Source organism: Malaclemys terrapin, chromosome 7, assembly GCF_027887155.1.
Source record: "Malaclemys terrapin pileata isolate rMalTer1 chromosome 7, rMalTer1.hap1, whole genome shotgun sequence".
In the NCBI taxonomy this organism is placed as follows: domain Eukaryota; kingdom Metazoa; phylum Chordata; order Testudines; family Emydidae; genus Malaclemys; species Malaclemys terrapin.
Window position 1 is genome coordinate 25,432,843 of NC_071511.1, and position 26,693 is coordinate 25,459,535.

The 26,693-nt window shown below is 46.1% G+C and overlaps 1 protein-coding gene across 5 annotated transcripts in view; it reads left to right on the forward strand.

The window, feature by feature from the left end:
* ARHGEF3 (Rho guanine nucleotide exchange factor 3) overlaps positions 1 to 17,595 on the forward strand; it is a 254,116-nt gene extending 236,521 nt beyond the window's left edge. For all 5 annotated transcript variants that reach the window (XM_054036261.1, XM_054036257.1, XM_054036258.1 and 2 more), the window contains 3 exons: positions 489 to 659; positions 15,669 to 15,855; positions 17,014 to 17,595. In XM_054036261.1, the coding sequence (XP_053892236.1) occupies positions 489 to 659; positions 15,669 to 15,855; positions 17,014 to 17,360 (705 nt within the window). In that variant the 3' untranslated portion in view covers positions 17,361 to 17,595. The remainder of the gene's footprint in view (positions 1 to 488; positions 660 to 15,668; positions 15,856 to 17,013) is intronic.
* Positions 17,596 to 26,693: the final 9,098 nt, after the last annotated feature.

A 26,693-nucleotide genomic window follows, 5' to 3' on the forward strand; every position in this document is an offset into this window, starting at 1 on the left:
TCAGTTGCAAACTTTTGAAAGAACAACCAAATCGTTTTGTTCAGTGTTATGAACATTTCTGTTATGAACAACTTCCATTCCCGAGGCATTCGTAACTTTGAGGTTCTACTGTAAACAAATTTTAGTTGAATAAAAAATGTATTTGGTTTCGCAGTTAAATCTGTTTACCTTCATTCTAAACATTTAGGGTTGATATCAAGAAGCAAGCTTCAGATTTCAAAGAGGCAAAGTGTTAGAAACAAACATAAGCCAAACTATAGTACCTGTACACATTGTCGTCTGCTCCATTCTGGCTCTCACACTCATACCTTACACTTGAACCCTTCCAAACAAGACCACCATAAGACTGACTAAGAAATATGAAATGCTTTGTGAAGTAAAGTGACTCTTTTTTCCTCTTATCAACTTCTTACAATTAAGAATGAGTGTGAAAGGCCCATCTGATGGAAGTTCAGGTATTTTCATTCCTCTTTGTTCTTTTTCCATAGATAAATATAATTCAGGGTATAGTTGCAGAAATCAACATTAAGACGGGTGAATCTGAGTGCCAATATTACAAAGAGAGGCTCATTTATCTTGAAGAAGGCCAAAAGGACGCCCTGATTGATAACTCACGTGTGGTATGTTGTCACGGTGAACTAAAGAACAACAGGGGAGCGGTAAGGAGTTAATATTTTTTATCACTATATACTTTAAGATAAGGTCTCTTCAGTGCTATGGTGTTACAAGTTGGGGTAGAGAGGATATAGCATTGGTTCAATTTTGAGAGAGAGAGAGAGAAAAGTTTGTTGGGACCATTGTGTTATGCAGGATCCTATTCTGTGGGATTCTATCCCTCCATGGAGGCCTTTAGGAACCCGGGTGAGTTCCACAGTATCACACTGTATTTAAATCCCTAGGAAATGGCTCACTCATTTTCCGGACTGCTACAGTTACATTTATTTATAAGAGAGGTTAGACTTGATCCCACTGTCACTAAAGTTAATGAGAGAAGGATCAAGCCCTAGATGTGGAAATATGAAATGGTGGTCCCAGCTCATGTGGACCATTTGTGTTTTGCACTAGGAAGGCTATGGGAGAATTGCCACTTGATTGGCTGGAGATAACTGCTTTCCTTTAAAAGAAAAGGGAAATTGCAGATACCTTTTTATACTTACTGTAGAAAAGATATGCAGTACTTACGAGAGCCCTGCGTGGATAGTCAGATTTGCAAAAATTGTCAACGGATGTGGATATCCGTGGATTTGCAGGGCTCTACTAACACCTCCACAGGTCACTGTGCACCAGTGATTCAGGGCTGTGCCAAACCCCCGTCCCCTAACAGCCCCCACTTCTCCCCAGAGACCTCCTGCCCCCCCCCCCCCCCCCCGTATCCCATTCCCCGCTCCAGGCAGGGAGGCTACAGTCCTGGACCCTCACGTGCTGCACTGCCTTCCCAGTCAGGGGCTCAGACATCCCTATGCAGCTGCGGCAGCTCTAGTGCACGCAGCACTGGGCTCACTACGCAGGAGCACATAGTCACGTTCCTTTCTGGGAGTTGTAGTTTACCTTCTCTATCCAAGCAATCTGGAGATTACAACTCCCAAAATGCCAGTGGGCTAATGCCACATATTGCAGCTCTCTGCTGCATGATTCAGAGAGCCAAGCTGGAGCTTGAGGGCTGGGTGACAGCCAGTCCATTTGGGTGAGTCTGTGTTGCAGAGCCCTGCGCGGATACAAAATTTGTATTCACATCTGAGCTGCAAAAATGGTCCGTCCGTGGATATCCGTGGATTTGCAGGGCTCTGCTTACTAGCCAAATATTTAAACCAAGTTTGCTTAAGTCTCTTGAACTAGGAAGAAAGATTGGTGACGTTTTGTGAAACTTTTTGCTTGTATCTTTGAAATAATGCCGAAATAGGACCCAACTATTTTAATTACATTTCAAGTATTAGTGTGGTGTTTTTAATCAGCTTGCAAATAGCTTTAGTCTTTAATGGTCATATGCAAAATATGAATTTAACTTGCTAAACATTAATTAATTAATTAATTTCCATGCATTGCATTATAAACTGTTTAAATCTAGCTCTTCTTGACTGAATACTAGATGTAGGTTTCTGAAACGCAACCCACAGTAGTGAGTTAACATGTAACAGAGGAAGCATTAGCTCTGAGGCTCTGTCTAAACTACAGCTTTTTACCATGACTTTATAACCAGTTAGAGACACGGTCACTTTAATCTGTCACAAGTAACATGGTTTAGTTTGTGTCTCTGCAGAAGCCTTTCTACATTGATTGTCCTAGAAAGAAATCTGTAAATCTAATAAATAAACATGTGCAACTGAAAATATACTGACTTGATAAATATTAACCATACAACATGCACATTTTAGATTCTTCTTTGAGTGCTTGCTCATATCGATTCCAATTAGGGGTGTGCGCGCGCCACGTGCACGATTGTCGGAGAATTTTCTACCCTAGCAACACCCGGTGGGTCGGCTGGGGAGCCCCCTGGAGTGGCGCCTTCATGGCGCTGGATATATACCCCAGCCAACCCAGCGCCCCCTCAGTTCCTTCTTACCGCCTGTGACGGTCGTTGGAACTGTGGAGCACGGCATAGCTGTCCTCCACTCTCCCTAGCTTTCCGTGTTAGTTAATGTTGTAGATAGCTGTTAGTTTAGTTTAGTAGCTTAATAGCGGTTACAGAGTAGTTATAAGTAGTTAGTGGGGGTAAGGGGTTTTCCATCTCCCCCTTTCCTCCCGGCGTGCAGCCGAGCTCATGCCCAAGGCTCCTGGCTTTAAACCGTGCGTGACCTGCGCCAAGCCTATGCCAATGGGAGACCCCCATGGCTCTTGTCTAAAGTGTGTAGGGGAGTCTCACCAGACTGATAAGTGCAGGATCTGCAAGGCCGTGTCTCCCGTCTACGCCGGAGACGTTTGCGACATCGAGAGACCTCATTGCCCTCACGGAACTGGCACCGTCTCAGACCGCGGCACCGCATCCGCTCCGCACGGTGCAATCCAGGGGCAAGCCTGCTCTGCTATGCCCTCCATCTCAGAGCGTGGACTCTCGGCACCGCTCCCAGTCTCGGAGCAGGTCCCGATGCTGCTTGCAGTCCCGGCACCTGTCTTCATCACGGCGCCAGTCGTACTCACGGCCCAGCGCTTCCACCTGGCACCAGTCCACCTCTCGGCACCGACTCGAGCATCGGTACCGCTCAGAGTCCCGACGCAGTTCCCGGCACCGGTATGAGTGCCGATCCCGTTCGAGAGGCCGCTCCCGGCACTGATTCTACAGATGGTCTTCTTTGCGATCCAGATCTGGATCCCGGTACCGGCATGACAATCAGCACCGTTCTCGCTCCTGGTTCCACTCCCCGGCACCGCGCAGAGACTGCTCTCCCGTGGACCGGCACCGCTTGGCACCGTTCCAGGAGGAGCCAGCACAATCACGCTTGGCACTGCCCTGGCCCTCAAAATCTGCATCTTGCTCTTCTGAAGGTGCCTCCCGCTCAGCCTATCCTGCTCAGGGTCAGGCAGCGGACGACCTGGGCCATTGGCAGGATGGGGCAGAGGACCCTAGACAGGACCCTGCACATTGGTCTTTCTGGACTCGATGGGCATATCACCAGGCACAAGGGGCTCCATCAGCGGTCTCTCACTTGGCACACTCAGAGCCCAGGGTACCGGAGGCCACCATTACCCGTCCTCCCCCAGGGGGTATGGAGGCTCCTGTGCCAACACCCACGCAGGCCCCAAACCCCGGTACAGGGGATCCTGGATATCAGGGACCCTCGGACCCAGGCCCACCCCTGTATCCTTTACCCCCTGAGGAATCCTCCTCATCTTCCCCAGATGAGGCGGTGGCGGGCACGACAACCTCGGGCCCACCCCCGATAGACCTCCGTACCCACCAAGACCTGTTACGTAGGGTGGCACGGAACATGGATCTACAGGCAGAGAAGATAGTGGAAGTGGAGGACCCAGTGGTGAGCATCCTCTCAGCTGATACCCCATCCCGGGTGGCGTTGCCCATCATCCGCACGATCCAGGCTAACGCCAACACCATATGGCAAACCCCTGCCTCCATCCAACCCACTGCCAGAGGGGCAGAGAGGAAATACTTTGTCCCCTCTAAAGACCAAGAGTATCTCTACACCCACCCTCAGCTGTGTTCACTAGTGGTCTCCTCAGTGAACGCAAGACAGCGCCATGGTCAACAGGTGGCAGCGCCCAAATCAAAGGACGCCAAGTGGTTCGATTTGTTCAGATGCAAGATCTACTCAGTGGGGGGTCTGCAGCTCAGAGCCGCAAACCAACAGGTGCTCTTGAGCCGCTACGATTACAACTCATGGAACTCCATGGGTAAATTTAAGGAGTTGGTCCCCCAGGACTCAAGAGAGGAGTTTGGGGCCCTAGTAGAGGAAGATAAAAAGGTGGCTAGGACCTCCTTACAGGTCTCTGCCGCTAGAACACTGGTGTCAGATATAGCCATGAGACGCATTTCCTGGCTCCAGGTGTCTGATTTGCCGCCAGAACTGCAACAGACCCTACAGGATCTGCCATTTGATGGTCAGGGACTGTTCTTGGACAAGATGGACTCTCGGTTGCAGAGCCTAAAAGACTCTAGAACCATCATGCGCTCCCTGGGGATGCATGTCCCAGGACCCCAGCACAGGCCCTTTAGGCCCCAGCCCCAGAAGTTCTACCCTCCTCCTCCTCGTCCAAGACAGGACTTCCCCAGAAGGCGTGGACGAGGTGGTAGAAGGGGGTCGACCGGCCCCCAACCCAGTCAGAACCAAGGCCCTCCTAGACCACCTTCAGGGCCTAGACAAAATTTTTGAAGGTGCGCTTGAGGACGGCGTACTAGCCACCACCCAGGATCCATTCCCTTTATTTCGGGATTGCCTCTCCCATTTCCACCGTGCTTGGTCCCTTATAACCTCGGACCGTTGGGTTCTTCGCACGGTGGAAGGGGGATAAGCTCTCCAGTTTTCTTCATCCCCGTCCCTCTTCAGGGACCCTTCTCACGAGCAACTCCTTACACAGGAGGTTTTTACGCTCCTTTCTATGGGGGGGCGATAGAGGAGGTTCCATCAGAGTTAAGGGGCAGGGGGTTTTACTCCCGCTACTTCCTGATCTCCAAGACAAAAGGGGGTCTTCGACACCATTTTAGATTTACGCGGACTCAACAAATTCATGGTAAAGTTGAAGTTCCGCATGGTCTTGTTGGGGACCATTATCCCTTCCCTGGATCCTGGAGACTGGTACGCCGCCCTCGACATGAAGGACGCATATTTTCATATAGCAATCTACCCTCCGCACAGGTGCTTCCTTCGATTTGTAGTAAACAACGTACACTACCAATTTGCCGTCCTTCCCTTCGGCTTGTCCACGGCTCCGAGAGTGTTCACCAAACGTATGGCCGTCGTGGAAGCCTACCTTCGTCGACAAAGGACACAGGTGTTCCCCTATCTAGACGACTGGCTGGTGCGCGGCCACACCAGGGAGCAGGTTCAATCCCACGTCCAAATCGCACTACAAAAATTCCACAAGTTGGGCATCTTACTCAACAAAGAAAAGTCCTACTCTGGAGCCAACCCAGAGAATAGAGTTTATCGGGGCAGTCTTAGACTCCAGACTCGCCCGTGCTCTTCTGCCAGACATTCGGTTTCAGACCATCGCAAACATCATCCGCAGCCTCCAGAGCTTCCCGACTTCCACGATAAGGAAGTGCCTCGGCCTGTTGGGACACATGGCTTCTTGCACTTATGTAACCAGGCATGCCAGACTTTGGCTCCGCCCACTTCAGGCCTGGGTGTCATTGGTGTACCGTCCTTGTTGGGACAGCCTGAACATGGTGGTCACTGTTCCGAATTCGGTCTTGATTTTTCTCAACTGGTGGCTGAACTACAAGTCGGTGTGCGAAGGAGTGCCGTTTCATACCCCACAACCCTCCCTGTACCTGGTCACGGATGCATCATCTCTCGGCTGGGGCGCTCACCTCGGGGAGCACCAAACACAGGGCCTGTGGACCGCATCCAAACTAGCTCTACACATCAATATTCGAGAGCTGATGGCATTGCGCTTTGCCTGTCAGGCATTTCACGGTCTCCTACATGGCCATTGCGTGGCAATCCTCACAGACAACACCACGGCCATGTTCTACATCAACAAGCAAGGAGGAGCCCGATCGTCCCTCCTATGCCAGGAGGCCATTCGCCTGTGGGAATTTTGCATTGCTCACTCAATACATCTCGTGGCATTGTTCCTCCCTGGAGTCCAGAAAACTCTAGCAGACAGTCTCAGCAGGTCCTTCCAAATGCACGAGTGGTCGATTCGCCCAGATATCATCCACTCTATCTTCCGGAGGTGGGGATTTCCCCAGATCGACCTATTTGCCTCACGTGCCAACAGGAAGTGCCACGTGTTCTGCTCCCTCCAGGGGCGATCTCCGGGCTCCCTGTCAGACACTTTCCTGCTACTGTGGAAGGACCAGCTGTTCTACGTTTTCCCTCCACTTCCACTGGTCCACAAGGTCCTGCTCAAGCTATGCAGAGACAAGACACACATAATTCTAGTCGCTCCAGCTTGGCCAAGACAGCACTGGTACACCACGCTCCTGGAGCTGTCGGTACAGACTCCGATCACGCTTCGCTGCGCCCGGACTTGATCTCTCAGGATGACGGCCGACTCTGTCACCCCGACCTGCAATCGCTCCACCTTACAGCGTGGATGCTGCATGGCTAACTCGGGCGGAGCTACGATGCTCACATTCTGTGCAGCAGGTTCTGTTGGGCAGTAGGAAACCCTCTACACAGGCCACTTACTTGGCCAAATGGAAGTACTTCTCCTGTTGGCGCAAGCAGCGGGCCACGCCCCCCTTGCAGGCGTCGATCCCACTTACACTTGAATATCTCTTATCCCTAAAACAGCAGGGCCTGGCGATATCTTCGGTCAGGGTGCACCTGGCTGCTATATCGGCGTTCTACCCAGGAGAACACGCTTCCTCGGTCTTCTCTAACCCAACGATCATCAGATTCCTCGAGGGCATAGACCGCCTATACCCACAGCTGCATCAACCGGTTCCAGCGTGGGATCTTAACCTGCTTCTCTCCAAGCTCACGGGGTCCCCTGTTCGAGCCATTGGCTACCTGCTCACTCCTTTACCTATCTTGGAAGACAGCCTTCCTTGTAGCCATCATTTCAGCAAGGCATGTTTCTGAAATCAGAGCCCTCACGTCCGAACCTCCGTATACAGTCTTCCATAAAGACAAGGGGCAGCTTCGCCCCCACCCTGCCTTTCTTCCCAAGGTGGTATCAGCTTTTCATGTGAACCAGGATATATTTCTCCCGGTCTTCCATCCTAAGCCGCACGCTATGCGACAAGACCAGCTTATGCACTCCTTGGATGTATGCAGGGCCCTTGCTTTCTATATTGAGCGTACGAAGCCGTTTAGGAAGATGACTCAACTCTTCGTTGCAGTGGCTGACCGGATGAAACGTTGCGAGGAGACCGGTAGGCCTATCTCCTCTTGGATCAAGTCCTGTATTTGTGCTTGCTACGACTTGGCCGGTGCCCCGATGCCGCGCCTCACAGCCCACTCCACGAGGGCCCAAGCCTCCTCGACTGCCTTCCTGGCTCACATCCCGATCCATGACATTTGTAGAGCTGCGGTTTGGTCATCGGTTCACACCTTTGCCCCTCACTATGCGCTTATACAGCAATCTAGAGACGATGCTGCATTTGGATCAGCGGTTCTGCACTCAGCGATGTCTCACTCCGACCCCACCGCCTAGGTAAGGCTTGGTAGTCACCTAATTGGAATCAATATGAGCAATCACTCGAAGAAGAAAAAATGGTTACTCACCTTTGTAACTGTTGTTCTTCGAGATGTGCTGCTCATATCCATTCCAAACCTGCCCCCCTTCCCCACTGTTGGAGTAGCCGACAAGAAGGAACTGAGGGGGTGCTGGGTCGGCTGGGGTATATATCCAGCGCCATGAAGGCGCCACTCCAGGGGGTTCCCCAGCCGACCCACCGGGGTGTTGCTAGGGTAGAAAATTCTCCAACGATAGTGCACGCGGCACGCGCACACCTAATTGGAATGGATATGAGCAACACATCTCGAAGAACAACAGTTACAAAGGTTTTACTGCTAAATGCATGCACAGGAAAAATTATACAGTGTATGTGTGTCTTCCGGAGTATATGGCACCTATAAATATGGCTAAATTGGTGTGTGTATGAATTCTGCCTTGAATTTAGATTAATCTGTCTTTATGTGCATGCATTTGACTGGTAGTCTAAAATATGCAGGTTATAATCGTATAATTATGTACTAGATTCTGCTTTTGGGGGCATAATTCACCCTCATGTATTTACATTTACAATTTAAGTCTTCATATGCAAGTCCCTGGCTGGTAGTTCAAAAATGCTAAACATTAATGTTGTTCAAGTCAATATATCGCTAGTCATTTATTAGAACTGTTGAAATTCAGTGCGTGTCATTATGTAAGTTTAACTGACCTACTGAAGAGGTAAAAGACTGTGTGTGTGTGTGTGTGGCAGGAACAGCAATTAATGAAAGGGTGTTAAGATGAAGCAGAAAGGACCAGTTTTATCTTATAAAATTACCTGTCTTCTGTTCTTATGATATGTCACAGAATGCCACGTTAGTACAAGCTGCATTACTTTACTGCTTATGTATATTCTTTTTGACTGATTAACACCTGACATGTTCATTGGTGACAAATGATAATGAAAATTACATGTCCCACTGTGTATATCTATGGGGTCTTCTTCATTCCCCAGGAAGCCAAAAGAATACCTGCTATAAGCTCCCCCATGGTGGCAGTTTTCTTATGGTAGCACCAAGTAACGTCAATAAGGGATCAGAACCCCATTGTGCTAGACAATATAGACAAATAAAGCCAATCCCTGTCCCAGAGAGCTTAGTGGAAAGTCTGCTTCAGGATGAGGCTCACTAGTGCAAGCTCCCCAACACCAAGTCAGGAGGCCCTTTGCTGGAGCCTCATAGCCATGTAGTACAGCCTACAGAATGGATTGGGTGAGCTGGAGCTGGGGTAGGGTCAGATGGGACAAGAGACTGATTAGAGGCCTCAACAAGCTCAACTCTAGTGGTATTATTGCTAGATTGTAAAGCTACTCATCCTTGATAGAACCCACACAGAAAGCCAGGAGGCATGAATCCCACGCTCTGGCACATTTCAGTAGGGTGTATAAGTTAATTTGTTTGAGCCTAAAAATGGGTTTAACTAGTGCAAACTGGTTTATGTTATAGCAGCTGTTTAACCAAACACGTAGTTTGTTCTTCTTTGAGTGCTTGCTCATGTCCATTCTATGTTAGGTGTTTGTGCGCCGCGTGTGCCGTTGCTGGAGATTTTTCCTCAGTGGTATCAGTTGGGCCAGTTCTAGCACCCTCTGGAGCTGCACGCTTATGCAGTGGCATAAGGGGTGCCGTTGGCCATGCATCCTCTCAGTTCCTTCTTATCGCCTGTGACAGTTGCTGGAACAACCCTTCTTCCTCCGGCAAGGCTTTGTTCCCAGTGTTTAATGGACTCTTATCTTCATTGGTAGTTATCATAGTTTAGTGTACATTTTTTTTTTTTTTTTTTTTTTTTAAATTATTGTTAGCGTAAATAGTTCCTATTGTCAAGGGACTTCTTCACCCCAAGAGCCAGGCATGCCCTGGTCCCTGGGCTTCAAGCCTTGTACTTTATGGCAAACCTATGCCCGGGAATAACCTGCACTCCAGCTGCTTAAAGTGCTTGGGGGAAACTCACATGAGGGACAAGTGCCAGACCTGTCAAGACTTTAGACCCCACACTAAAAAGAACATAGACATTAGGCTATCCTCATGGAAGCCACCCTGAGACCAATCTTAGAGCCAAGCCACTCTGGCCACAATTTGGCAAAGAGTACTTTCTCAAAGCAAAGCGCTCCCCTGGTATCATTCACCATCTCTGGTGCTGAGAAAGGAGCATAAAAAGCAGCACCCCAAGAGAGAGACAAGCTAGGGGAAGGCAGCACAATGAGACCAGTGCTGGAATACTCTTCCTCTCCTGGACCCGTGATGGCACCATCGGCTCTGCCTAGAGCACTGAGTCCGGTGTGGGACCCTCCACCAGCGGTCTCATGGTTCCATCGACCCCAGAGGCTTTCCAAGCAGTTTGGGACCTTCTTTCTCTGCCAGTTCCTCCTACTCCAGTAGGACACCTACTAGCTCCCTGACCTGGAAGCAGGATGGAACAAAGAGTGTCGGGCTCCTTCCTGGCCCCCCTGCACCCTCTAGGGACAAGTCTTCCCTGATCCTGGTATCTGCTCTGCTGTGGTTTCTGAGAGAAGACTCCTCTTCTGAGTCTGAATCTTACGTGCCACCTAAAGCCTACCACCGGTACACAGTTTGTGCCACTGGACTTCGGTGCCGGTCTCCCTGCCAGCACCTGACCAGCAGGTCACTAGTCAATGCAGTGGCCTTATTGGAACCCCTGGGGATTTCCCCAGGTATGGGGTTCTCCCTCCTATCACTCCTACTCAGTGGTTTCTGAGAGACGGGCTACCACTCCTTCCCACTCAGCACCGGAATCCAGATCTGGTACCGATGTCCAGGAGATGGCTCCAGCGGATGTAGTTGAGGCGGAGGAAGGAGCTCCACCTCCTCCTCTCCAGATGAGGTTGTCACAGGACCCTGTAGCCTGTTTCTGCAGGATGACTGCAGGGCTCGTCAGGACCTTCTGAAGCAGGTCGCTGTGAACCTGGGTCTGTAAATTTGAGGAGCTCAGAGACATCACACAGCCTTATTGATATCCTGGCTGCAGCAGCTCCCTCAAAGGTGGCCTACCCCATGAATGAGGTGGTGATGGGACCTCTCAAGGCCCTGTGGCAAACTTCTTCTCTGCCCCCCCCTCAGAGGGCCAAGACAAAGAAGACGGAGAACAAGGGTAGCATTGACAGTGTATACATTGTTTCTGGTGCAAGATTAAATCTTTTTATTAAAAAAAAACACCCCTCAATGCATTTCCATGCAAGCCACAACGTAAGCAGAACTGCTGGCTACTGCAAGAATCGGTTTGCTGCTACAGCCTTGGTGAGTAAGGCAACAAGGCATTGTCAATAGGTCTTGTGCTGCAGCTTTTGTTAAGACATCCTTCGGATCAATGGTTCCAACCCATAGCAACGTGGATGGTGCTTGAGGACAGGCACCAGCATAAAGCCCCACAAATAGTTTGATTGTTATAAAAGTGGCATCACGTTGGGGTGGAAGGGAGACTACCAGGAAGTGTTGCCCTCCGCTTTAAATGCTGGCTGCAATATGGGGTGATCCCCTCCAACCACAACCAGGGCACACTCGGGAAAGCGTGGTTGTGTGACCCAGAATTCACCAAACGGGGTGGATTATTTATTGACTTGCTTGCGGTTTAAGGGCTAGCATTTAAAACTTCCCCCGTTTCCCCTAGTTGACCATATGCGATATCACTCTCCTGAGGGTAACAGAGGTGGAAAGGGAGAAGATGCTGCAAGTGTCTGGGCACAGACCTGGTCCTTATGCTGCGTGCCACAATGATGCTAGAAGATTTAATACTGGAGTGGCATGGGAAAGTGTCCTACTGTGGTGGACGAAATAAGGCAGCCCTTCCCAGAAACCTTTTGTAAAGAATTGCAGAGTACCTCCATGAAAGCTTCCTAGAGATCTTCCTGGAGGATTCTCAGGCCATCCTGAGCACATAAACAGTCTTTTTCTGTGAGCACCCTCTGTGTAGCTGGAGTGGCCACTGATAACCACTATCCCCATTTTTTTATTCAGATTCAACATTAAAAATAATAGCATGTAACTCCTACAGTTTGATTGAAAATGTGTACTCACCAGAGGTGACTTCCCTGGCATCACGATCCGCCGACAATTGGTCCTGTGAGGGGATGGGCTCCAGAGTTTAAAAAAAGTTCTTGGCTGTTGGGGAGAATGGATCCCCCACTTGCCTGCCTTGCATTCTCCTCCTCCTCTTCAACTATGTCCTCTTCGTTGTTGCCCGGGGTTCCTGGGAGGTATCCGCGGAGCGTTTTGGGGTAGTGGTGGGGTCACCGCCTAGAATTACACTCCTCATAGAAGTGGCATGTCTGTGGCTCAGAACCAGAGCGACTGTTCGCCTCCCTTGTCTTCTGGTACGCTTACCGAAGCTCCTTTATTTTCATGCAGAGCTGCTGTTTGTCCCTGGTGTAGCCCTTCTCCCCCATAACCTGTGCAATTTTGGTATAGATGTTAACGTTTCTTCTGATGATTTGGAGCTTTGCCTGCACAGACTCTTCTCCCCACACAGCAATAAGATCCACTACCTCCTGTGTGCTCCGTACTGGAGCACATTTGCGGCTTGGAGCATCCATGGTCAGATGTGCTGACGAGCTCTCCACACCGATCAAACAGGAAATGAGAATTCAAAAGTTCCCAGGGCTTTAATGGGAGTAGCTGTTTCCTGTGTACCTGGCTGAAGTGCAGCGGAGTTGAAAGTGCTCTCCAGAGAGGTCACAGCGGAGTACTGTGGGACACCTCCTGGAGGCCAATTTATTTAAATTACACAGTACAGTCTCCGACTCAAAGAATATTTCCAACATACCTCTGAACAACATACTAACCCACAGAATCCCCCCTACCAGCACTACAAAAAAAAGGATTCTGCGTGGACTCCTCCGGACGGTCGAAACAACAGACTGGATTTCTACATAGATTGCTTCCGTCAACGTGCAAAGGCTGAAATTGTGGAAAAGCAACATCACTTGCCACATAACCTCAGCAATGCTGAACACAACGCCATCTACAGCCTCAGAAACAACCCTAACATCATAATCAAAAAGGCTGACAAAGGAGGTGCTGTCATCATCATGAATAAATTGGAATATGACCAAGAAGCTGCTAGACAGCTCTCTAACACCACATTCTACAGGCCATTACCCTCTGATCCCACTGAGGATTACCTAAAGAAACTACACCATCTGCTAAAAAAACTCCCTGACAAAGCACAGGAACAAATCTGTACAGACACATGCCTAGAACCCCAACCAGGGGTATTCTATTTGCTACCCAAGATCCATAAACCTGGATATTCTGGACGCCCCATCATCTCAGGCATTGGCACCCTAACATCAAGCTTGTCTGGTTATATAGACTCTCTCCTCAGACCCTACGCTACCAGCACTCCCAGCTATCTTCGAGACACCACTGACTTCTTGAGGAAACTACAATCCATCGGTGATCTTCCAGAAAACACCATCCTGGCCACTATGGACGTAGAAGCCCTCTACACCAATATTCCACACAAAGATGGATTACAAGCTATCAGGAACAGTATCCCTGATAATGTCACAGCTAACCTGGCGGCTGAACTTTGTGATTTTTTTTTTTTTTGTCCTCACCCACAACTATTTCACATTTGGGGACAATATATACCTTCAAGTCAGGGGCACTGCTATGGGTACCAGCATGGCCCCACAATATGCCAACATTTTTATGGCTGACTTAGAACAATGCCTCCTTAGCTCTCGTCCCCTAATGCCCCTACTCTACTTGCGCTACATTGATGACAGCTTCATCATCTGGACCCATGGAAAAGAAGCCCTTGAGGAATTTCACCATGATTTCAATAATTTCCATCCCACCATCAACCTCAGCCTAGATCAATCCACACAAGCGGTCCATTTCCTGGACACTACTGTGCTAATAAGCGATGGTCACATAAATACCACCCTATACCGGAAACCTATTGACCGCTACACTTACCTACATGCCTCCAGCTTCCATCCAGGACACACCACACGATCCATTGTCTACAGCCAAGCTCTAAGATATAACCGCATTTTCTCCAATCCCTCAGATAGAGACAAGCACCTACAAGATCTCTATCAAGCATTCTTAAAACTACAATACCCACCTGCTGAAGTGAAAAAACAGATTGACAGAGCCAGATGAGTACCCAGAAGTCACCTCCTACAAGACAGGCCCAACAAAGAAAATAACAGAACACCACTAGCTGTCACCTTCAGCCCCCAACTAAAACCTCTCCAGCGCATCATCAGAGATCTACAACCTATCCTGAAAGATGATCCTTTACTCTCACAGATCTTGGGAGACAGACCTGTCCTCGCTTACAGACAACCCCCCAACCTAAAGCAAATACTCACCAGCAACCACACATCACTGAACAAAACCACTAACCCAGGAACCTATCCTTGTAACAAACCCCGATGCCAACTCTGTCCACATATCTATTCAAGTGACATCATCATAGGACCTAATCACATCAGCCATAACATCAGGGACTCGTTCACCTGCACATCTACCAATGTGATATATGCCATCATGTGCCAGAAATGCCCCTCTGCCATGTACATTGGCCAAACCGGACAGTCTCTAGGCAAAAGAGTTAATGGACACAAATCTGACATCAGGAATCATAATACTCAAAAACCAGTGAGAGAACACTTTAACCTGTCTGGTCATTCAGTGACAGACCTGCAGGTGGCTATATTACAACAGAAAAACTTCAAAAACAGACTCCAACGAGAGACTGCTGAGCTGGAATTGATATGCAAACTAGACACAATCAACAAAGGATTGAATAAGGACTGGGAATGGCTGAGCCATTACAAACATTGACTCTATCTCCCCTTGTAAGTATTCTCACACTTCTTATCAACCTGTCTGTACTGGGCTAGCTTGATTATCACTTCAAAAGTTTTTTTTTCTCTTACTTAATTGGCCTCTCAGAGTTGGTAAGACAACTCCCACCTGTTCATGCTCTCTGTATGTGTATGTGTATGTGTGTGTGTGTGTGTGTGTGTGTGTGTGTGTGTATATATATATATATATATCCTCAATATATGTTCCATTCTATATGCATCCGAAGAAGTGGGCTGTAGTCCATGAAAGCTTATGCTCTAATAAATTTGTTAGTCTCTAAGGTGCCACAAGTACTCCTGTTCTTTTTACAGTACAGTGTCTAAACTATCCCCATATTCATGCATGGATGTCGACTGAAGTGGTACGCCTCTTGCGGAGGTAGAGTACAGAAGTTGACTATAAAAGCCTTTTAGGTCAGCGGAAGGGACTTGGTAGTATAGACACATACATTATTAACTTGACCTAACGCGGCATACGTCAACCTAACTTTGTAGTGTACCTGGCCACAGTATCTCAGTGAAATACTGATGGTATTTCTACACAGCAGCTGAGAGGTGATTTCCACGTGTGGGTAGACAGATTCATGCTAACTCATCTCTGCAACTGAGAAAGTTGTGGAACCTCAAATATAACATTTCATTTGTTATGAATAAGGCCCACATTGTGCAAGATGTTCTAGGATCACTGTCTAAACACATTGGATATGGGGATAGAAAAGCATTTTTTGTTTTTTCCTTAGTTTACATAAGTTACATGTGGGTATAAATATTTATACTATATTAAGCCACCAACAGTATTATAATGGGAGGGAGGGAAGAGAGTCCCACTGATGATGTGGTGAACAAATTTACGTTTGTTTATTTATGTCTAAGCAAGGGGAACTAAAAGTGAATATATATTGTTAAAAGAACACAGATGTATATTACAGTTAAAATAAACTTTGTTTAGTGACTTTTTAAAAGGAATAATGATTTTCCTTTTTATGCTTTTTAACAGAAACTGCATGTCTTCTTGTTCCAAGAAGTGCTGGTGATTACCCGAGCTATTACCCATAATGAACAACTCTGCTACCAACTATACCGGCAGCCCATCCCAGTAAAGGATCTTGTTCTGGAAGATTTGCAAGATGGAGAGGTGCGACTGGGTGGATCTATACGTGGTGCATTTAGCAACAATGAGAGAAGTATGAATACACTTTTGATTTGAATACTTTATCATTAGTTCATAGGAAATACATGCATCTTTGAAATCTCCCTTAATTTAAAACACCACCTTAGGTGCAAAATTTGACCTTTCTTTCAAACTGTTGTTATGCAAGACTTTAAATGTCTATTTTAAAAATCCATCATATCAATAATGTGATTCTCTCTCCCCCCCCCCCTTCCCAAAAAAACAAAAACAAGAAAACACCCCCCCCCCACACACACACACACACTTACTGCACTGGGAAGTGGAAAAGGAAGTAGAATGTAGTAGCAAAACAAGAATTTATAAACAGTCTCCCCGGAGTATATTTTGAAATTTTGTAGCTTATTTAGAAATCTTATGACAAGATTTATCTATTGTGATTCTTCATCTTGTTATGGAGGCATTGGCTGCTACTCCACAGTTAAGGCTGTGATCCTGCAAATACTTATGCATGTGGTTAATGTTAAGCATCTGAGTCATCCTTTTATAGTCAACTGGACTATTCATATTCTTAAAGTTAAGCATGTTAAGTGTTTGTCGAATCAATGCCTATGAATTAACCAGGTTTTTACAAACCATCTTTTAACCTTTTCTGAGAAATAATTTTGAAAGTTTTTTGTGACTGATTTATGTTGTGGGCTACAGGTAAGAGGGGGCCCAACCTGCCACAGGAAAAAGTAGTCCTGGCTGCTCTGTAGGGAGCAAAAGTGAAATTTCACAACTCTGCAGGGCTGTTATAGCCAGAGAGGCTCCATAGGGCTCTGGAGGTAGCATCAACTCAGAGCTGCTTAAGGTTCCAAGCTTGAAACGGTAAATTGGCATAGAAATCAGCCAGTTTAGGCATTCGTGGTTGGTTTTATGCATGTAGAGCATCACTATATTGGCTGAACTCTAAACTAATTAACCTAGCAAGCATTCAGTTTTTAGCAACTCCAGTAGTATCTGGGGTTGCCCCACTGCCCTACAGAGGTAGGAATGACACAAGGTCCTTGGCTTTTCCCTCGGCTCCTATTTATTCTGTGGGTTTCTAACAGCCCTGGGGAAGCAACCCAGTAAACCTAAGAACTTGATTGAGTGTTTTAGTATTTTAATGTACTCACTTATTAAAAAGGCAGACACCCAAAGCAATCAACTGACATATTTTGTTTTTCAGTTAAAAACTTCTTTAGAATCAGCTTCAAAAGTGGATCACAAAGCCAGTCCCACTCACTGCAAGCCAATGATTCCTTCAACAAACAACAGTGGCTTAACTGTATCCGGCAGGCCAAAGAAACAGTTGTGTGTGACGGAGAGGCTGGAACACTGGATTCAGAAGGACATTTCCTAATATCGCCAAATGGGAGTAGGGTACCACAGGGAGAAAGCAGGCTTGAGCAAATGGACCAATCAGACAATGAGTCAGACTGTAGTATGGACACTAGTGAAGTCAGCATTGATTGTGAGCGCATGGAACAGATAAACTCTTGTGAGAATGACAAACCAATAGAAACCAACATTTGACTGAAACTTACAGTTCATGGAAGTAAACCTATGTCTTACCTGTACAGTATTTGCATTCCATAAATGGAGCAGTTTGGAAAAGCACTTTTAACACTTTTTTGTGACAATGTCAACACAATCTTTCTTGTACTTGTATCTTTGAGTGTAGTACTGTAACTGCCAATCTATGTAAGCTGGAATCTGTTACAAGTCCTATCCTGTGATATTTCCATAAACATCTGGGTGGATGAAAGTGGTACTTGACCAGTTATTTTCATTGTCCTGCTGGTAGAAAGAATCTCTAAACTCAGATGATGCATAACTGTTGATGGTAGGGTGGCACAATTTAAAGGTTCTGGTGGTATTCAGCAGGGTTCAGGGCAGGGCATATAAACCCTGGTAGAAATCGGGGGTGGGAGTGGGGGGGAAGGCACTGGACCCTGCAGACCTCCCTCATGCGTCTCCTCTGTCTAAACTACTGTTTATATGTATATTACTTAAGAGTCTCTCCATGCTTTTTACAGTGTTTGACCTCTAACGTGGCACCTAAAGACAAACTTTGTAGTGGATCTTAAAAGGGGTATCGAAGTCTGTGTTTAATTAGGAATGGCGTTCAAAATTTTCAGAAAGGCAAATGTCTACAAAAATAACATCTTGGAATAAGGTAAGTTAGCTATTGTGGTGGTAAATCAACAGGAAATGTAAAGAGTAGGCCACGTTAACAGTGACTCTTAGGGATTAATTTTAGAAAGTAGGAAGCACTGTATAAAGATTCATAGATTCATAGATTCTAGGACTGGAAGGGACCTCGAGAGGTCATCGAGTCCAGTCCCCTGCCCGCATGGCAGGACCAAATACTGCCTAGACCATCCCTAATAGACATTTATCTAACCTACTCTTAAATATCTCCAGAGACGGAGATTCCACAACCTCCCTAGGCAATTTGTTCCAGTGTTTAACCACCCTGACAGTTAGGAACTTTTTCCTAATGTCCAATCTAGACCTCCCTTGCTGCAGTTTAAACCCATTGTTTCTGGTTCTATCCTTAGAGGCTAAGGTGAACAAGTTCTCTCCCTCCTCCTTATGACACCCTTTTATATACCTGAAAACTGCTATCATGTCCCCTCTCAGTCTTCTCTTTTCCAAACTAAACAAACCCAATTCTTTCAGCCTTCCTTCATAGGTCATGTTCTCAAGACCTTTAATCATTCTTGTTGCTCTTCTTTGGACCCTTTCCAGTTTCTCCACATCTTTTTTAATATGCGGCGCCCAGAACTGGACACAATACTCCAGCTGAGGCCTAACCAGAGCAGAGTAGAGCGGAAGAATGACTTCTCGTGTCTTGCTCACAACACACCTGTTAATGCATCCCAGAATCATGTTTGCTTTTTTTGCAACAGCATCACACTGTTGACTCATATTTAGCTTGTGGTCCACTATAACCCCTAGATCCCTTTCTGCCGTACTCCTTCCTAGACAGTCTTTTCCCATTCTGTATGTGTGAAATTGATTTTTCCTTCCTAAGTGGAGCACTTTGCATTTGTCTTTGTTAAACTTCATCCTGTTTAACTCAGACCATTTCTCCAATTTGTCCAGATCATTTTGAATTATGACCCTGTCCTCCAAAGTAGTTGCAATCCCTCCCAGTTTGGTATCATCCGCAAACTTAATAAGCGTACTTTCTATGCCAATATCTAAGTCGTTGATGAAGATATTGAACAGAGCCGGTCCCAAAACAGACCCCTGCGGTACCCCACTCGTTACGCCTTTCCAGCAGGATTGGGAACCATTAATAACAACTCTCTGAGTACGATTATCCAGCCAGTTATGCACCCACCTTATAGTAGCCCCATCTAATTTGTATTTGCCTAGTTTATCGATAAGAATATCATGCGAGACCGTATCAAATGCCTTACTAAAGTCTAGGTATACCACATCCACCGCTTCACCCTTATCCACAAGGCTCGTTATCCTATCAAAGAAAGCTATCAGATTGGTTTGACATGATTTGTTCTTCACAAATCCATGCTGGCTATTCCCTATCACCTTACCACCTTCCAAGTGTTGGCAGATGATTTCCTTAATTACTTGCTCCATTATCTTCCCTGGCACAGAAGTTAAACTAACTGGTCTGTAGTTACCTGGGTTGTTTTTAGTTCCCTTTTTATAGATGGGCACTATATTTGCCCTTTTCCAGTCTTCTGGAATCTCTCCCGTCTCCCATGACTTTCCAAAGATACTAGCTAGAGGCTCAGATACCTCCTCTATTAGCTCCTTGAGTATTCTAGGATGCATTTCATCAGGCCCGGGTGACTTGCAGGCATCTAACTTTTCTAAGTGATTTTTAACTTGTTCTTTTTTTATTTTATCCGCTAAACCTACCCCCTTCCCATTAGCATTCACTATGTTAGGCATTCCTTCAGACTTCTCGGTGAAGACCGAAACAAAGAAGTCATTAAGCATCTCTGCCATTTCCAAGTTTCCTGTTACTGTTTCTCCCTCTTCACTAAGCAGTGGGCCTACCCTGTCTTTGGTCTTCCTCTTGCTTCTAATGTATTGATAAAAAGTCTTCTTGTTTCCTTTTATTCCCGTAGCTAGTTTGAGCTCATTTTGTGCCTTTGCCTTTCTAATCTTGCCCCTGCATTCCTGTGTTGTTTGCCTATATTCATCCTTTGTAATCTGTCCTAGTTTCCATTTTTTATATGACTCCTTTTTATTTTTTAGATCGTGCAAGATCTCGTGGTTAAGCCAAGGTGGTCTTTTGCCACATTTTCTATCTTTCCTAACCAGCGGAATAGCTTGCTTTTGGGCCCTTAATAGTGTCCCTTTGAAAAACTGCCAACTCTCCTCAGTTGTTTTTCCCCTCAGTCTTGATTCCCATGGGACCTTACCTATCAGCTCTCTGAGCTTCCCAAAATCCGCCTTCCTGAAATCCATTGTCTCTATTTTGCTGTTCTCCCTTCTACCCTTCCTTAGAATTGCAAAGTCTATGATTTCATGATCACTTTCACCCAGGCTGCCTTCTACTTTCACATTCTCAACGAGTTCCTCCCTATTTGTTAAAATCAAGTCTAGAACAGTTTCCCCCCTAGATCCAGCAAACCAACATAGTAAGCTGGTCAATTAGAAGGGTCAGTGTAGTGGCCGTGGTTTACTTATTGCGCGCACAATACTAAAATCAATTGAAAGAGAAGTCTACTGCTAACACTGAATCTTCAAATTAAATGTTGGGAATGTGTAAATAAAAAGTTGGTAGTTGGCTTACAGTGCCATGTATAACTCTGTATTATCCTGACTAAGACAGGAAGAATCTAAAAAAGCATTAGATCATTGAATAGGCCCTCCAGCATTTTGCACTCCATTGACCTGATTTACTGTTACCACTAAACTAAAGTTAAAACATCCCAAGATTTTGTGTAGATGACTCTGTTTACAATAACATATAGTTGTTTTTTAAGACTGAGACACAATCTCGTATCAATGGTGCTGTACAAACACCCCTTAGAAGACAGTAGAGAAAGTTTAAATAAAAAAGGGAATTGATTTTTCCTTTAGGAAATATCACATCCTTTATATTTTTGTCAAGTTCTTTTTTTAAATTTTGCTGCATCTAAACCTTATGCTGTAATTGGAACCACTGCTGTGTTTTCTGGTGGCTGATTTAATTGAGTCTATTATTGGCTTGACTCATTATGATGAGAGGCAGATCAGCCAATTTAAGATGCAGTCTAAAACACTGTGCAACAGCCTATTTTAGGAATCCGTGGTTCATCTTTTATTTCTCAGTGCAGGAAATAATGCCATCTACTGAAAGGTAAAGTAGGCTGCAAAATTTGTGTCCTTACTAATTGACATGATCCTTGATATTATAAAAATTCAGGATGACCTGTGCAAAATAGATGCACACCAGCACAAGTAGTAAAACTGCTAAATTATTGCCAAAAATGTTTGTTTCATGTGTGTTTATAAGTTTACAGAAAGAAAGCAGTAAATAAAATGTCACTTACCTTGTATATATGTCATGAAGTGCATTAAAGGAATCAGTGTGGCAAGATAATCAATATAAAAACAAGGTATATTACTTTAAAAAAAAATACTGTTGTCAGTTTTACCCTGTAGACCATATTTCTGTATTTATAGTTTTTAAAACATTGTGAATTTTTTCTATTGCAGGCTTGTAATTTATTTAAACTGCTTCATTTTTAGAGTAGAATGTTTGAGCATGCCAGTGAAGAAGAATAGGACAAGGGAACATGTTATTGATGGGGGGAAAAATACAAAATATATTAGGCTATGAACTTTTGGTATGACAACTGTTGGCCAAAGTGTTAGCAAAAAGCATGTAAAGTATTGACTTATGGAAAAGAGGAGAGAATGTATGTGTTGATGAAATATTTGTGTATAATGGCCTTAAACTTTTATGGAAGCATTTCAAATAAATTACATTAAACTGTTTTGGTTTTTAATTGTTTTGATTGCTTATTATCCAAGGAACCCCACTATGGCTGAATCTACACAGGGCTTTCAACAGTATTTAGCATACCTAAGCAATATTTATATTTTAGTTGTGGCTGAAGTGGATCATGTACCCAGGGCTGGACAAAAATTTTCTAATTTCATAATGTTGATGGAAAAATTTTCAGAGCATTGGGAGGGAAATTGGTAGAAATTTTCACACAAAGTTTTCCCTGATATTTTTTTTTTCCTGTACCAGCATTATTTATACAGGTTAGATATTCAATGTGAGTGAGGAAAAAATGTTATCAGTTTAAAAACAAAACAAAGAGTTTGAATTCCTGTAGAGACCCAGCGTACAACAGATTTGTATAAAGTAATATGGGCCACAATCCTGCCATTGCATGCACTAGCATAAATCCATGCAGTGGCATAGAGCTCCACTGGAGTACACACTAGTGCATCTAATTTCAGAGTCAACTCTATGCTTTGGCTATCCAAACCATATTATAACAAACTTCAGCCATAACTGATGTCTATATACTCTTCTTCAAAACATGTGAAAGCTTTATGTAGATCAGGGTTTGTTGCATCATTTAGAAAACTGTTTATAGCACAGCAAGGCACTGTTCACGATGGCCAGGGAACTGTTCTGTGAGGGCAACCTTTCAAACATGAAGAGTATATAAAGTTCTCTTCCTGAATCTGCATGCAGTCTGAAACAATAGCTGAGATAGGTATATACTGTCCAGTTCAAGTACAGAAGAACCTGAGAGTTATGAACACCTTGGGATGGAGGTTGTTTGAAACACTGAAACGTTCATAACTCTGAACAAAATGTTATGGTACTTTCAAAAGGTTACAACTGAACATTGACTTAATAGTATACAGCTTTGAAACTTTACTATAAAGAAGAAAAATGCTGCTTTTAACCATCTTAATTTAAATGAAACGAGCATAGAAAGTTTCCTTACCTTGTTAATTTTTTTTAAACTTTCCCTTTATTTTTAGTAGTCTGTTTAACAGAGTGCAGTACTGTGTATTTGCCCTCTCCTCCCCTTTTTTTTTTTTTTTTGTCTAGTCTCTGCTATTGTCTGATTGTGTACTTCTGGTTCCAAATGAGGTGCGTGGTTGACTGGTTAAGTTGCAACACTGAAGTGCTACCTAATAGGAATTCAAGACTCCCGAACATTGTCACTACCACCTCTGACCACAAAAGAAGGTCCCAAGCCGAGGCAACCCAGCAGACCCAGTGGAGGGAGAACATGTCACAATACCAGCGAGCACACAGCAAACGGGAGGAGAGGTGGCGGTAGGAAAACCAACAGGTGACTCAAACGCTGCTTGGACTAATGAGGGAGCAAACAGACACGCTCCGGCACCTTGTGGATGTTCTGCAGGACCGGAGGCAGGAGGACAGAGCCCCGCTGCAGTCTATCTGTAACCACCCTCCCCCGCCACAAAGTCCCATACCCTCCTCATCCAAAGTACCAAGAAGGAGGGGCAGCAGAGTCCGTGAAAACTGTCACTCCACCCTTGCAGACTGCTCAAGTACCAGAAGGCTGTCATTCCCCAAAATTTGGTAAGTCCTTTCCTTCCCGCCTCACCCAAGCCCCCATCCCAGTTTCATCCCCTAACTGTGTAGTTGCTAATAAAAAATACGTTTCTGTTAATTACTGTTTCCATCATGGTTTTTTTAAGAGGACAGTCTGTTTGAAGGGGGGGAAGGGGGTTGGTAATTGGACAGGACAGTCACCTTTACTAGGGTACAGACACGGGGGCAGGTTCAGCAGCAGGTCACACACACATTGCAGTCACTAGGCACCCTGGTCAGTCTGGGAGGTGGTTTTCATTTTTTTGGGGGGGGGGAGGGAGGGGCGCTATGTGACTTTGTGGCGGGGGAAGGTGGTTAGAGATCTTATGCAGCGGTCCTTATCCTGGATCACAGAGCCACGCAGCAGGGGATCTGTAACTGTCCTCCCCCTGCCAGAAAGTCACATAGCCCCCACACACAGAGTCCCGAACAGGAGGGGTGGCAGGCTCCATTGAAACAACCAGTCCACCAGTGCGGACCACTCTAGAAGCAGGAGCATGTCATTCCTCGGTTTAGAAACGTCCTTTGCATCACTACACTACACCCGCTCCCCACCACAGTCTGCGTCCCAGTTTCAACACTTTACCACGAAATCCATAATAAAGAAAACTGTGTTCATTAACAAAGTTCCAGTGATTTTATTTTTAAATGTGTGTTGGAAGGGGGGGGAAGGGGGTGAACGGGGTATGAAACTGGAGAGGATAGTGAACATTCACTGGGTAAAGAAACGGGGGCAGGTTCAGCTTCTCTGTAAACAAACGTAATAGTCACAGGTTACCCTGCTCACTCAGGAACCTAGCTTTCAAAGCCTCCCGGATGCACAGTGCGCCTGCTGGGCTCTTCTAATCGCACGGCTGTCTGGCTGGGTGTAATCAGCAGCCAGGCTATTCGCCTCAACCTCCCACCCCGCCATAAAGGTCTCCCCCTTGCTCTCACAGAGATTGTGGAGCACACAGCAAGCTGCAATAACAATGGGGATATTGGTTTCGCTGAGATCAGAGTGAGTCAGTAAGCTTCTCCATCTCCCCTTGAGATGTCCAAAAGCACACTCCACCACCATTCTGCACTTGCTCAGACGGTAGTTGAAGAGTTTTTTCACTATCCAGGGCACCTGTATAGAGCATCATGAGCCAGGGCATTAGCGGTTAGGCTGGGTCCCCGAGGATCACTATAGGCATCTCCACATCCCCAACAGTTATTTTCTGGTCTGGGAAGTAAATACCTTCCTGCAGCCGTCTAAACAGACCAGAGTTCCTGAAAACACGAGCGTCATGAACCTTGCCCGGCCATCCGACGTTGATGTTTGTAAAACGTCCCCTATGGTCCACCAGTGCTTGCAGCACCATTGAAAAGTAGCCCTTTAGGTTAATGTACTGGCTGGCCTGGTGGTCCGGTCCCAGGATAGGGATGTGAGTTCCATCTATAGCCCCACCACAGTTTGGGAATCCCATCGCGGCGAAGCCATCTATGATGACCTCCACGTTTCCCAGGGTCACTACCTTTGACAGCAGTACCTCAACGATTGCGTTGACTACTTGTATCACAGCAACCCCCACGGTAGATTTGCCCATGCCAAAGTGGTCTGCGACTGACCGGTAGCTGTCTGGCATTGCAAGCTTCCAGAGGGCTATGGCCACTCGCTTCTGGACAGTCAGGGCTGCTCGCATCCAGGTGTCCTTGCGCTTCAGGGCAGGGGACAGCAACTCACAAAGTTCCAGGGAAGTTCCCTTCCGCATGCGAAAGTTTCGCAGTCACTGTGATTCATCCCAGACCTGCAGCACTATGCGGTCCCACCAGTCCGTGCTTGTTTCCTGGGCCCAGAATCGCCGTTCCACAGCATCAACATGACCCATTGCCACCATGATGTCCACGGCGCAGGGTCCCGTGCTTTGTGAGAGGTCTGTGCCACTCTCAGACTTCATGTCCTCACCGCGCTGCCGTAGCCGCCTCGCCCGATTTCTCAGCATCTGCCTCTGGAAAAGGTGGATGATAAGGTGCGAGGTGTTGACAACGGCCATAACTGCAGCAATGGTCGCAGCGGGCTCCATGCTTGCAGTGCTGTGGCGTCCACGCTGTCACTCACCAGAAAAGTGCGCGAACTGATTGCCCGCCGGCGCTTTCAGGGAGGGAGGGCGGAAGTGACGACAGTTGGATGACGACAGTTACCCAAAACCACCCTCGACACATTTTTTTTCCCCAGTAGGCATTGGGGGCTCGACCCAGAATTCCAATGGGCAGCGAGGACTGCGGGAACTGTGGGATAGCTGCCCACAGTGCACCGCTTCCAATGTCGACGCTTGCCCTGTTAGTGTGGACTCACACAGTCGAATTACTGTCCTTAGTGTGGACTTCGTAATATAGATTCCACATATTCGATTTAAGTAAAATCGAACTACTCTCGTAGTGTAGACATACCCTGTGTCTGCACAAGGGGAACTACAGCTATACTAACATAGTTAAAGCTGTAAAGTGGCGCAACTCTGATGTGTAGAGAAGTCCCAGGAAGTGTAGAGTTCTCTACTTAAGAGTTTATTTGATCAGAAAAGAGTGGGAGCAACAACTTGCCAGGAAAGCGATGTGTAACAGAAGACCTTCAGTTCAATTTTAAGAGAAGACTATTACACAGGATAGTTCTGATAGGTTACTTTTAATTAGCCAAGATGACACATGGTTAGCTGGCCCTTTAAGGGGAAGCACCTGTGCTACACTTATCTTCTCCTCCAGGGGGAGTCAAGCTAAGCAACAGTGTCAGGTGACAAAGGGCTGGTCAACACTGAAAACTTATATTGGCATAGTTACATCACTCGGGGTGTGAAAAATCCACACCCTGAGAGACATGCATCAACCTAGCCCCCATGCTAGACCGCGCTGGATTGACGGAAGAATTTTTTCTTCAACCTAGATTGCCTCTTGGGAGGTGGATTAACTACTGATAGCTTGGTTAATTAGGATTCCTAGTACTCAGAAGCACAGCACAGGGCAAACATGGGCTTCCCCTATGCTGCTACCCTGTGGAGTGCAGCAACTTCTGCTATTAAGGGGACAATGGAGATATTTTTTTTGTTATGCCACCATCTAGTGATGGTGTGCAGTGATCCTTGCTAACAAGGGGCGAACAAAGGGACTGCTTAGAGTCCAGGAGGGCTGGAAGAATAACAGCCTTTACTAAAATAAATATATAACACGTACTTTTTAGTCTATAAAATACACTAATGCTATCCACATTTGTTAATGTGTTTCATATTGAATAATGTGGGCCATCAGCATGGAGAAATCAAGTAAATGACAATGAGATTTTTTTGTAA